Consider the following 14,221-nt stretch of genomic DNA (forward strand, 5'->3'; position numbering starts at 1 on the left):
CGTGGACACTGAGGCAGCTAACGAACCTGCAGGCGGTGATGTAATCACAGTCAATCCAATTAGGAGCCAGCAGGAAGTGGGAACCAGCTGATGTCTGAGCACACCCATCTGATGTGGACCAGGACTCTTAACGGGTTAATAAATGTCCAGATCACAGAACCACAGATCAGGGAGACGGTTTCTCTCCACAGAACCGGTTTTCATGCAGACAGATGTCCTCAGTCCGGTTTTAACCGCTGTGTCTCCTCATACTTTGTACCTTCTGGTGACCTTTGTGGATAAAAATGAACAAAAAACGCTAAAGTCCACGAATAAGATTTTATTTTTTAAAAAGTCACTTAAACAACTTGAGGCCTGCTCAAAACAACCAAACATTCAATCATTTCCAGGATTTTAACCCTTTAAATGCAAGTTTGATTATTTGAAATACTGCATTATTTATTACAACAAAAAGAAAAAAACACAAACAACAGATTTATTTTCCATTTAATAACCCTTTATTGGCATTTAAAGAGTTAAAAGTCTTTAAATGATTAAATGTTTTGGTAGTTTTGTTCAGATCTAAAGTTGTTCAGACGATTTATGAAAAAAAGCAGAAATTAATATTGATGTTTGATTATTTTATAGAATTTGACAATAGATATTGAACACATATTGGTAATATAAATCTCTTTTTCCCATGTGAGTAAATGAATTTGAGTATATGGATAATTTTATTTATTTATGGTGAACAGTCTGGGATTATTTATTAGACCAAATATGAGTTCAAGTATTTATATCTAAAAATACTTTCTCATATTGATACACATATTAATCAAAAGGCAGCGACCTCCCACCCTAAAGTCAAAACATTTAAACCTCACAATATATAATTAGGCCTCATTACAAGGTAACTACGTCAGCTATATGGTTTCAAATTTCACATTTTCCTTTTAAAATGTTATAAGCATTAACAAATCAATTAATCACTGATAAAAATAAAGTGCACATCTTTTTCTTAGTTCAAATGTTATTTACATCAAAACACTGAAGCAAGAGAGCTGGTACAAATGTCAAAGCACAGAGGATAGCATTGTCTGCACCTCCCAACAGGCGGGGTCAGGCACCTCCTCAATACATCACAAACCTGGTTTGAAACACCACCAAGCGAAGCAGCGGGAAAAGGAACATTCATTTAGAGTATATGTTTAATAACTGGTTACGTTTTGAATAAATAAACATCCAAATGTTGACTTGCTAACATTAACGTTAAGTCACTGTTACTGACTTTTACTTGTGTAATTTTTTGTGCTTTCCGAATGGAAATCTTTCTGCTCTCTGAACTTTGGAGGTGATGGTCGGACTGTGGTAAAAGTCGTCCATTTTTCCTACAAAGAAGAGCTACAATCCTGCAAAAGCTACTTCCATATTTTAACCAAACACAATCTTCTATGTAATCATGCCAAAGTTCAGCAAATCATATCGTGTGATGTCGTTGGCAGACTGACTACCCGAGTACTTCTGGTACCCACACCAGCACTCTCAAAATAAAAGGGGCAACTAAGGACTTGCAGTTTATCCAATGGCTGGAAGGTTCGTGGTTCAATTCCCACAAAACAGTGGTCAGAGAAGCTGTTGGTGCGCATTGGCTGCCGCGTTTCCCTCAGTCTGCAGGGCAGCCGTGGCTACACATATAGTTTACCATCACCTCGTATGAATGAATAAAGTATTCACTGTTAACGCTTTAAGAGTCGTCAGCAGAAAAGAGCAATATGAATTATTAGTACACACCTTCCCGATTCTACACCCACGTTTGTTTTTCTATTCTGCATTCTTTGTTTTTTCTTATTTAATGTGGATTTTCTGGTTATAACAAAACAAAAACAGGCAACTGAAAGACACTAAAAGCTCCAAACATTTGACCTCAAATGCAAATACTCCAACCTAGAGCTCTGGTTCTGGTTCTGGTCGAGGAGCTGGTTTACTTCACGTTTCCTTTTGACTTGTTGACTTTACTGACAGCAGGAATTCAGACAATCTCTGATGAAGCTGGCACAGGAAGCAGATTTCCTTCATCTTTATCCAGCTGCTTCTTCATTCACACATCGTGTTTTATGGGAGGATTTCAGTCCAATGCAAACCCCCCTCCCCCTTCCCCCTCCCAAAACTCCCCTGTGGTAGATGGATGTGGACACCCCGGGCCACTGAACACTTCTCCCTAGATCACATCAAACAGGAGCGAGCCCTGAGGGCCCCCCGCAGGCCCCGGCTACACCTGGAACTGAGTGGAGACATCCAGACAGGTGGAGGTGGTACCGGTGGTGGTCTAAGGGGCACTGTGGGATAGCCCCCCCACAACTATCCCCTGAGGTTCAGACTGAGTCTCTGCTCCTCTGTGGCTGTAAACAACCAGTAAAGCTGCAGAGAAGCTTCTGGAAACGAAGTGCCACTCATCATTCCAGCTGCTCTTCCAGAGCTCATCGAGTAAACATAGATCTAAAAACAGGACTTACACTCGAACTCTGGCCTCTGCTTCTGTCCAAATCAAACATCTTTGAGTAAAAGATGTTGTCATGGCAACAACAGGAGATCAGAGTTCAGGCTTCAGAGTATGAGACCAAGTCTGCTTCATGAATCAGAGTGAAAAAATATCAACCAATAAAACTTTTCAGACTGTCCAAAAAGTCCAAATACAGTCTCCTCTGTATAAATATTCATAATTTCATATCCTTGTGCTTCGGCTATTTCACTAAAACCAGCTAAAACGTTTGGAGGGACACCAACCAGGGGCCCCAATCAGACTAAGATCATCTCAAAGTTTGTTTAATTTTAGGGAAACTTTAGAGAAAATCGGAAATTTGGGGGGCAATCATTCATTATACATGAGACGTAGTGATGCAGGTTTGTTCCTTAAACTCTGGCATGTGCTGTCTCTGGTGAGGATGGAAACTGGTCTTCAACATGTTCAGATATTTTTGTGGATTCAGAGATGAGATAGACCAATCAGAGGATTTGTGCCGCATCTATCTATCGAATGTATGAAAGATGCTTCTGTTAGCAAACAGAAAGGTTCTTTACTGCACATAGAAGTAGACAGCAGCCATTTGCAGAGCGTGACTTCACACATCTGTGTGATATGAGGAGAACGAGGACCTCGAAGCCATCATTGACACGAAGCTCACACAGTCACATGATAGAGACCCAGTTTGGTGTTGAACTTCAGCTTGAGGTTCGTTTCTGTCCAGAGAGTAGCTCCACCTCAATTGGATGTCCTCTGAAGTGATGGAAACAGCTGTGTATGAGTATGAATAATTCAGACTGAACATCAAGCCACCTGCTGCTGCGTCCAACCGCCATCTATATTTTACACATCGTCGACCACAAACACACAAACTCAGTACACATCCACGTCGCTGCTCCGTAGAGAAATCACTTCTCCAGTTACAACTTGAGTCTTTTTCTTTTAAATCAACTTTCCTGATGAGGGAAGCTCTGTCAGGATCAGGATTTAAATATCAGCAGATCTCAGGGGCGTCGCCTGGCCTGGGCATTCCCGGCTCTAGCATCGAACATTTCACATCAAGCCCCGAATGTTTTTTCATCCCAGAAGGAATAAGTTTACATTCTCTCAGCTGCCGTATGACATTAAAGAAGATGGTAGTTTTGTAATTTCCTGGCTTTTGTGAATGCAACACAGGTATAATATGATCAATCACAGAGGAATTTTATGGAAGCGGGAATCCTCCGTGTTGGCTAACAGCCCAGCGTTTTATCCCTAATCTGAACTCTGGTGTTATTTCGAGCGTCATTATTAGCGGTCAAAAATTGACATCAGATGTTTTATTATTTAGAGAAGAGAGAAACTCTTCATTTGGTGTAGCTGCCAGTGGGCAGCAAGACTCTGGTCAACACATGAAACAGGTAAACCACAAATAATTTAAACCCTGTATGTCTTAAAATTAAATGAACATTCGTGACAGTACTTGATACTTCGAAGGTTAAGCTAGCTGTACTAAACCGTTAGCCCTGCCCTTTTCTGTTCTACACATTTACATTAAATCCAGAGGTGAGTCTATGTGTTTTGCTGGTTTACCCGCTGGTGTGAGTGTGTGTGTGTGCGCATGCGTTTGTGTTGTTGTAGATGGAAACGGCTTTCCCAGTGTTGGATGTTTGGTTTCTAGATGCTGCTTCAGTTTAAATATAGATAAATAAAGAACAGCTTTATTATAAATTTATTTACTGATGTTTTTGTTCACCTCCAGGTCACTGGCTGGTTAATAGTTAAAGAGTTTTAAAGAGTGTTTTACATTTTATGTTGCTCACAATACATTTATATTTGTAATACAAAACCAGTCTTTCATGGTCTCACCTTTGTGTGAGTGTTTACTTTATGTATTAATGAGGTTGGTGGTTCTTGTATGTGTGTGTTGCTCCAGGACAGGGATGTTCGAGACTGGGAAGGAAAAACCAGAGTTTACCACTAGTTTAAACTCGGCTATACTACTGAAAAAGTAGTAATAGTAAAGATGGAAAACAGCAAGTGAAAGAAGGAAAGACGGGAAATGATGGAAGGAAAACGAGTGATGAAGCCTGTAGGGAAAGAAGGAAGAGACAGATGAGATGATAGAGAGGTACAGTAAATACTACAGCATCATCTTTATTCTGAAAATTGCAAGTGACTGAAAACAGTTCACGTTCATCATTTTGTTGCAGAAGATGTGCAGTAAAGAGCAGGTTGTGGAGATAAACAGCAGATGTCTGGAAAAGTAAAAGTTTAATACTGATTTTAGAGATCTTGTTTACTTTGTCACGTTTAAGACTGAAAATAAATACATATCAAAGCACATATTACAGTATTTGGCTTTAAACAAGGTGACACAATGCTCAAGAAAGCTTAAATAAAAGGCGGTTTTTACTGTGTTGGTTCTTTACGTGGGTGTGGGCTCAGCCCCTAATGTTCCCAGGTCCAGGAAACACCCCTGGCAGATCTCCTGGAAATCTGGGATTTGTTGAAGGAGAAACGGTTTGTTTTTTGTTTAACATCCACAAGCAAATAGCAAAAAGAAGTATGAACATTCAGAGAATCAGAAATCACAGCTCCTGGTTAGGGCCTACATGTCCCATGATGCACCAGGGCAGGTTCGTTCATGTCTGCTTAAAACTAGGCGTATTTTGTTCCTGATGACTCAGCACGAAGACCATGACATGACACTGGACAGAACCGGGAAAGTCCTGAAAGTTTGGGTTTGTTGGTCTGAACTCTCAAAGACGATCACAAGCCTGTTTACATGCACACCAAAAGTTTAATAATTGTCTGATTTCTGGAGTTATTGAAGTGATCATGTAAACAGCATAATCTGATTATGAGAAACTGGATTAACATACTTAGATTTCTCCCCAACACTATGATGTGTCGGTGCATGTAGACCTGTATATGATCTATTTAGTTTTTTAAAGTGTGCATGTCCAAAAAAGCCACACCGCCTCCATCTTCTCACCATTAAAAAGATGGAAGAGGCGCCGTCCCAATGTGAACTCAACACAAAAAGCCAGAGTATAAACAAAGTAAAACACTGATTTGTAGACTACTTTGCAGCTTAATTAGCTCCAACATTTGCAGCTAACGCTATGGAACTTATGTCACTACGAACATGCGTGAAATCCGATGATGGCCTAGAAAACATAGACCAGGTTTTAAAATAGTATTTCAGAGGTGCATGTAGACGTATCAGATCTGATTATTACAATCATCTGATTACTCCCAGTTATCGGATTTTGATGCATATGTAAGTGGCTCAATGTGATTCCATGTTACCCATGATGCATTGCTACTACACAATCTTCGTCTGTTGTTGCAGTAAAACATCCTTTACATGTCGTTGGTCCAACAATTCTTTTCAATAAGCAACAAAAACTTGAAATCCTGACTGACCCTGACCCTTTACAGCTCAGAAACCCCCGCACCAACCTCCAGGCCTTCCTCCCCTTTAGGACTCCTCTTCTTCCTCCTCCTCCTTCTCGCCTCCTCAGTAATGTCCTGCTTTTATTGTAAATCTATACTCTTAATCTGGCAGGCTCCGATGGGCTGTACTCGCCTGATCAATACGCCACGATTGCTGGGAAGGGTCCACAGGGGCAGATATCCCCCCACGGACATGAGACTCCACCACACATCAACATTTATTGTCTGTCCAACAAGGAACATTTTACCTGAATTGTAACAACAAAGAATGAAAGCACATAATCAGCTGTTACCTTCTTCCTCCTCCTCCTCTTCCTCCTTGCCTGCTTCTCCTAACCTGCTTCCTGGTTAGTAGCTCTGAGGATATATGAGGATTTCTGCTGCTTGCCTAAAACACTTCTCCTGAAACAGCTTGACCCAAAATTCACAACAGACTTAAACTGGATGATGGGATTCAAACTTCTACTCAAACAGGACTGTTACTATGGCAACGGAGAGGATGAACACAGCACTGGGTTCAAGTCTGGAAGAGTCAGGATAAATACGAGCTCACAGAAGTGCAACAGAACAACTGGGTGTTTTTCTTGGTGTAAAAAACATGAAAATAAGGTTGTGTTTTCTGCCATTTTACCACAAGGATTTGTTTCCGGTGTGTCGATTTTTGGTTGGATTCTGAATTGATGCATAATTTATAATGACAACATTTCTCAGCAAAACTATAAATACTGACAAACAGAGTGATGTTCTCTGTAATAAAAAGTTGGTTAGAGGACTGGCAGTGTTATCTAAGGGTTGTTCTTTATTCAGCTTTGCTCATCCATAAGTAAAGTTCTTCCATCGACACAGTTTGCTGTGTTGACTGCTGTGCGCTAAAATACAACCTTGAAAATCGTCCTCCTGCGTAACAATAAAAGGATAAAGAGCAACAAAAACAGTTGAACTTTATCTACAGTCCTGTTATTTCCTCCTGAATCGCCTCCTTAAATCAAACCTTCCTCTCCTCCTGCAGCCTCCCTGGCATCCAAGATCCCATGAGACAATAAAGCATCGTAACTGTGGGACGAAGATGCTGTGCAGGAGTTTCTTTGTTCAAATGATGATTAATTCTCTAAGCAGGGAGCATCCAGCTACAATAACGTCACTTCTCTCCGAAGAAAACATCCAGTCTTTGTGTTTCAGCTTCCAGACTTCAGCCTGAAGCGTTTCAGGATGCAGAAAAAGAGCAAATTCTCTTCCAAATGCGGTCGTCCTCCTCAGGATGTGGGGCTGATGGGTAATTCACTAATGTTACTAATCACTGTTTAATCTTTTTTTTTTTAAAAACAGACTCAAGATCCACCTTTTTAGTTTAGCATTTTAATCATTACTTTTATTATTACTATTGTATTTATTCATTTATTTATTCTTAACACACAGGCTGTATTCAGCTTCTATTTATTTATCATTTATGTATTTGTTTTATCGTTTTGTATTCTCTTATTTCACGGCTTCTCTTATTTTATGGGTCTTTATGGGCAATATTACTTTTTTACCCAGGGTTGGTTTTTAGATTGTTTTAGATTTGGTTTTACAGTGTTTTATCTCAGTGTTTCCCCACACCACTAGACCCCAGAATTTATGACAGCGTTTCCTTGGTCCTTTTAACTTGCTTTTACCCTCTGTGGTGTGTGTGTGTTTAGTGGGAAGGGGTGGGGGGTGGGCTTGCTGCTCTTGTTTGGGGTTCTGGGGGATTTTACTCTCTGTAAAGCACCTTGAGTTGCTATTTTTCTGTATGAAAGGTGCTATATAAATAAAGTTCGATTTGATTTTATTTAAAAACTCACAGACACTAGATCGCCAGCACATCCGAGCACTCACAAACTGTAGTGTTTAACACTGTTCGGTAAATTGTGATGGATAGTTTACCCTTAAGGTGATCTACGGAAATTTGCCAGGCATTTATATCCCATCCAGGAGGTTTACATTCCAGCTACAAAATGTAGTTTTTATTCTGAGAATCTATGTGGTAAATCCACAACGATCCATGAGCTATGATAACACCGTTATTTAGCACATTTATATCATAAAAAAGATCACTGTCGCTACTATGTTCCTTAGAGACCTCTATTTAGACCTGGACGTTGTGATGCAGTCACTTCCTGTCAAACTTTCCACCAACCACAGAGCTTAGATTGACAGTAATGTCCAATCAGGAGCAGCCAAAGATCAACAAGAGAGCAGAAAGTTCTATATGTGTCTGAAAAGAAGAAAAATAATGCTCCTCTATGGATAAAAAAGCTAGAAGATGTTTTGATGCAGGTAAAATATTTTCTCCTGAAAAACAAAGTACTGTTAGTAGTCTATTCTGTTTTCTTGTTCTGGGTGGCCTTTATGCTGCTGTACCTATTTCAACATTCATTTTGCATCATTTTAGCCTCATAATGTGACAACTGAGGCTGTCTTGAAAAATAATGTCCAGATGTTGATTGGGATTAAAAGGGTTGAGCTTCTACATGCATTTTTACTTCAAAAACAAAACAAAAAAAACAGGCAGATAAAGTTTTTAAGGGTTAACGAAAAACAAATAAATAATCAAACCTAAAGGGGCGGAGCCTGCTGAGAGAGTGATCACCAAACATAAGGTGTGATATGATCATCCACGTGATGTCTGACATGGAGCCTCCTGGAAACTCGTCTTAAACTAAACACGAAGAAAGATTCTACGTCTGCATCAGGTGAATCGGTCATGTGACCAGCTGGGTCCACAAACACGCTTCATCTGAGATCACATGACAGATTATTTACTAACAAACACGATTACCTTCATGTCAACTGGAGCTAACAAACATTTACCATTTATTTCACCAGCAAAATCACGCCTACGTACAAACCTAGCTTTTGAGCAAATGTACAAGTTTGCACCCCCTCTTTGAATAATGAGGACGCGTCTCATAAGTGATCAGGCGCCTATGAATGTCGGTACTGTAGAGGTAGAGGGATGTCTAACAAAATTTCCAACCTGGTTTCAGGACTAAGTGTGATATCTACGCTGCTCCACATACACCAGAGGTTTCAGTAATGAAACATTCTGACTCGGCTCCATCGTAGCTCTCCAGGTTTTTACTTCCTGTTTCACTGACTCGCTGCTTGGCTCACTTTAGGCTCTGAACCTGAGTGGCTGTCTGACGATATTTGAGGATTTCTCCTCAAATATCCTTTGCATCATCAGCTCCTTTAAGCTTCATCACATCGGAGCTCCAACCTGAACCCTGCTGAGACTCTGGTGGTCACTGCTGCTCAGCCTGGGCATCGTCTCAGAGGTCAGAGGTCGCTCTCCATCACCCCAAACTCACCTCTTCACAGAAGCCATCAAAGCTGAAAGTGGTGCTAGAGAAACCAGTGGAGAGGGGGGGGGGTTCGTGGCCTTCATGTAAGGCTCCTCCATTAAAGCAGGAGGTGATGGTCAGGCAGCAGAGAAGAGGGGTGGTGGCGATGAAGGGGTGCGCTCTGGGTAATTAGAGGCCGGCCTTCTCCTACATTTTGACACTGTGAAGCGATTTATCTCCACGCTCGGGGAACTCGACCACCCATCTAACTGCAATATTAGCGCGTAATAACGACGGTGTTCCAGCGATCCGTCAGCGCCGGGTTCTGCTGCCTCGGCAGGATTTCGGCCATTAACCGGCAAACAGAGGAAACAAAGCGACCTCGGACACGAACATCAGCACACATTTGTATTCACACACACACAGGCTGTTAGCCATCTTCCAGCTGATGCTTGGAGCTTCGTCTGCAGACGGCGCTCTGGTGGATCAGAGACAACACGCGGACCTGATCCTTTTCATCCACAGCATCCCTCTGCAAAAGACAATGCTACTGGTAAAATACAGTCAGCCCTATGACAGACACAGCATCGCAGGTGATGCAGGTGTGACAGATACGAGATGACGACGAGGTCCAACACAAAACTCCTACAGAGCAGTTTTCCTGCAGCTGAGAGAGACAAAGACTTTGATTTACTTCAGCGAGACGTCACATCTGAGCATTAAACCGCTTTAGTGTAGCTGCTCAGACACATCATTTGCATGATGGGTCACTAAACCCCCCCAGACACAATCACAGCAGTGTAATGTGTGTGTTTCAGTGTGTTAGTGCAGGTCACAGCAATGAATCTCTGCATTTCTTAACAGGCCTTAAAATGCAAAGAAACAAGCAGAGCTGCAGTAAATCAGCAGCAGAGTGTCTGCACATATATGTGTGTGTCCATTAATATTCCTACAATAACTCTGTGTGTGTGTGTGTGTGTGTGTGTGTGTGTGTGTGTGTGTGTGTGTGTGTGTGTGTGTGTGTGTGTGTGTGTGTGTGTGTGTGTGTGCGTGTATTCCCAGGGTTGCTGGACTAGTATCAGTGTCCTGTCGTGTCCTAATTAAAGCGGCCGTCCTGCAGAAACACAACGAGGGACCAAAAACCACCAAACAGGAAAGGATTTTCCAGTGAACACACTGATGTTGCAGTGAACACACACTGTGGTGGTTCACCTGTGTGAGCGGAGGATGTAGGATGGATATGATTCAGTCGGTCATGTGACAGTTTCCTTCAATGTCAGCTGAATCCAGTCGAAGGTTTAACTCTAAACAGGAAGTTTTTTTAATTTAAATTAATTTGATCATTTTTTACACAAATTTTTTTCACAGTCGTCATGACCAAATTTATTGTGTTTAGAAAATAGAAACGAATTCATCTGATGTATAAACACTACCATTAAATATGTAAAACTAAGACCAGTTTAAACCAACCAGTCTAAATCCACTCCAAATCCAGACTAAACCTGGCAAAAATAGTGTGAATCCAGTTCCAGTCTAAATTTTATCTGAAATCAGTCTTATTCCAGACTAAATGTTGTATAAAACAGTGTTTCCCAATCCTGGTCTTCAAGGACCCTTACCCTGCATGTTTTAGATGTTTCCATATTTTAACACACCTGAGTGAAATGAATGGCTCATTTGCAGGCTTGCAAAGCTTGACAAGAAGTCAAGCTTTCTACACTACCGTTCAAAAGTTTGGGGTCACTTCCCTATTGAATCTCATGGCAAAGTGACCCTAAACTTTTGAACGGTAGTGTAAGTCAGGTGTGCTGGAGCTGGAAACATCTAAAACATGAAGGGCAGTGGTCCCCGAAGACCAGGATTAAGAAACGCTGTGTGAATCTAGTCCTAGTACCTAAATGCAGTCCCTGTCTAAATCTAGTCTGAATGCAGTCTAAATTTACACCAATTCCAGACTAAATGTTTACAAATACAATTTAAATGCAGTCCAAAACATAACCTAAAAACAATTCCAGTTGATATTTAGTCCAAAACCAGTTTAAATGCAGACTAAATATTTCAAAACACCATGTAAATCCAGTCTAAAAGTTAACCTAAATACAGTCCAAAAACACTCTAAATCCACACCAATCCAGACCAAATAAAATAAATCCAGTCTAAATCTGTTATAGAACCAGTGGAAACCCAGTCTGAATCCTGTCAGTGAGGATTTAGTCTTAAACCCAGTCTGACTCAAACCCAGTCTAAACCCAGTCCGGGAATCCAGAGATAAACAACAGATAAAACGTCTACCTGTCCTTTGATCGTTGGGAAGTTCTGACTCTACCCATAATGCATTGTGTCCTGTTGGACCGGCGGATGTTCAGAGTCCATCTCACGTGTGACAGAACCCACAGAGAGGTGATGAAAACGCTGAAAACACCCATCAAACACACACAGCAGAACACACACACTCACCCTGAGGTGAGAGGACACCGTGCACTGTGTGTGTGTTTCTGGCATGTATGAACATGCGTGCACTGTATGCATTTTCTCTTATAGGTGTGTGTGTTAGTGCCTGTGTAGTATGTGTGTCACCTGTGTATGTGTGTGTGTGTATGTGTGTGTGTGTGTGTGTGTGTGTGTGTGTTCAGGCTGCAGTCCAAGGCCTCTCTAACGAGCCAACACGGACTCAGTTCTGACCACCCTCCTCCCTCCTCCGTCCTCCCACCTGACCTCCTCTGAGGTCACTGGCTCCCACCGCTGCGACCCGGCCAATCACAGGAGGGCGCTGTGACGGACAGCCGCCGACTCCAAGGACGGCGCGGGCAGAGGGATTAGACGGCGAGGACAAGCGTTGCGTTAATAAAGGATTGTGATGCTGATGTTTGCTGCCGTCTGATTGGACGTGGAGTTAAAATTCACGGCGAGGGATGGCGGGAGGTTTTTAACGTGGCGCTAGATGAAAAATACATGAAGTGGTCGTTGCTTCTTGTTTTCAAATGATTCAGTCAAGGCAGCAGGAAGTCAGCAGCAACACGGCTATTTAAATCTACTAAAACCTTCATTGTTTTATGGCTCTACTGGTCTTTATTGAGCAGCAGCTGGACAGGAAGCAGCGGTCAGAGAGAGAGGGTGTCGGGACTCGAACCCTGGCCCGCTGCTTCACTGACTGAGCTAAATCCACCCCAAATCCATTAAAATCTTTTATTGTTGAACAAGAAGCACAGGCGGGAGTTGTATCGGTTATTGGCCAAATGAGTTGTAAAACATCAGCATATCGGATATCAGCCAAAAATCCAATATCATGCATTCATAAACTCCATCCTATGAATGAAGTATGTGTTAGAACAGATAGATCAGTATTTATCAGCCCTGAACCTTAACTGGTTTCAAATATTTTGTAGAAATAAAGATGATCTGATGCGACTTGAACACACACATTATTCCAGATCTTTCCTGTTTGATTCCAGCTGGTGTTGATTTGTCCAGAGGAACAGAACATATTCTGGCAGCAGCCAACACAGATGGTATCATCCAGCTCACTGATAGTTGCTAATGTTCGACCTGTCTCCTGCTTCCTGTCAGAGACCAGAAACCCACTGAGATCTTCACCAGAACAGTTTCTGACGTAATCCACACGGATCTGGATCTGTGTGTGAGCTCAGCTGATAGATGAGGAACCAGGACAGCATCAGGTTCTTCGTGTTCTCAACATCTTCCCTGAGAATAACTTTGACAGTTCCTGAATGCACCATCACACTGAGTTTTCCATCTCATTTTGCTAAACATGACAGCATGATGCCATTGAACGGCCCACTCCTGACTTTTGTTAATAAAGTTTTGAAATTTGAAGAATAAACTTTAACAGTCATGTTGAAAAGAAACAGCTGATGACAAACACTGGAAACAGATGGAATCAGAATTTTCTTTTCTTTCATTTGCCTGGAAATAAAAAACCTGATCGATCTGCACAGTGCTGCATTCACTGACAGCAGGAAAAAATGTCATTTAAACTCTGAGCAGCCAGAATCACTGAAAGGGAGGAAATCAATATAAAAAAAAAAAACAAACTGGGCTAAAACCAGAACCCGACTTCACAGCAGTGCGTGCGTACAGACAGGTGTTACACAGGTAAGGTATGATCCTACCTGTCGATGATGACGGGGTCCGACGGCGTCTCGTTGCGATTTCCACAGCTCTTCTTGTCGCAGCACCGACTGTGGGAGGAAGAGGAGGAAGAAGGCGGAGATTAAAAATAATCAACACAACATATCTTATTTTCACCACAACGCTACTACATGCTTTACCTGTGCTTCGCTTTAACTAGCACTACAAAGTCTCCTGAATGTCTCACATAAATATCCGGTTTTCTGGATTATTCCCATCCTTGTTCTTCAGGCTCTGCTTCATTAATCTGAGTTTACCTGCAGCTCAGGTGACTCGGTTTTAATCCCAACAATGAGGGATCCTACGCAGCGGATTAAATTTGGGAATATTTGTTTTTTGGTTTTTCTGTCGCAGAGACACACAAAGGAAAAAATTCTCAGGCATAAACATTTTCTTGATGTTTCTCAAGACAATTTATTGATATATTAAAGCAAAGTTGTGTTTAACCCCTTGACGCCTGTTATTCTGGCATTTTTCTATTTTATTTCTTTTTTCCAATTTATTTTATTCATATATTTATTTTTATTAATTCTTATCTATATGATTTTTTTTACATATTTTAGCTTTCATTTATTATTTATTGTTTTTAATTTAACATTTAACTTTATTTTATTTCCTTATTTCCCTGATTTAATTTTCTAATCTAATCTTTTTTTTTTTAATTGCTCTTTTTTCTTAATTACAAATGTTTATGTGTTTTGTGACGATTTTATTAAGAGTTTTATCATATTTCTGTATTTTCTGCTTGTTTTATATTTCTCCACCAGCTGAAATATCTCCAGTAATTTGCTGGTTAATTTAACACCAGATAAATATGGCTGTTAAA

General features: G+C 41.1%; 1 protein-coding gene across 2 annotated transcripts in view; it reads right to left on the reverse strand.

The window, feature by feature from the left end:
* The window catches only part of LOC121643379 (transcription factor COE3-like), a 175,717-nt gene that overhangs the window by 117,299 nt on the left and 44,197 nt on the right, over positions 1 to 14,221 (reverse strand). For both annotated transcript variants that reach the window (XM_041990765.1, XM_041990764.1), the window contains exon 6: positions 13,377 to 13,445. In XM_041990765.1, coding sequence (XP_041846699.1) covers positions 13,377 to 13,445 — 69 coding nt within the window. The remainder of the gene's footprint in view (positions 1 to 13,376; positions 13,446 to 14,221) is intronic.

Source organism: Melanotaenia boesemani, chromosome 7 (assembly GCF_017639745.1).
Source record: "Melanotaenia boesemani isolate fMelBoe1 chromosome 7, fMelBoe1.pri, whole genome shotgun sequence".
Taxonomy (NCBI): domain Eukaryota; kingdom Metazoa; phylum Chordata; class Actinopteri; order Atheriniformes; family Melanotaeniidae; genus Melanotaenia; species Melanotaenia boesemani.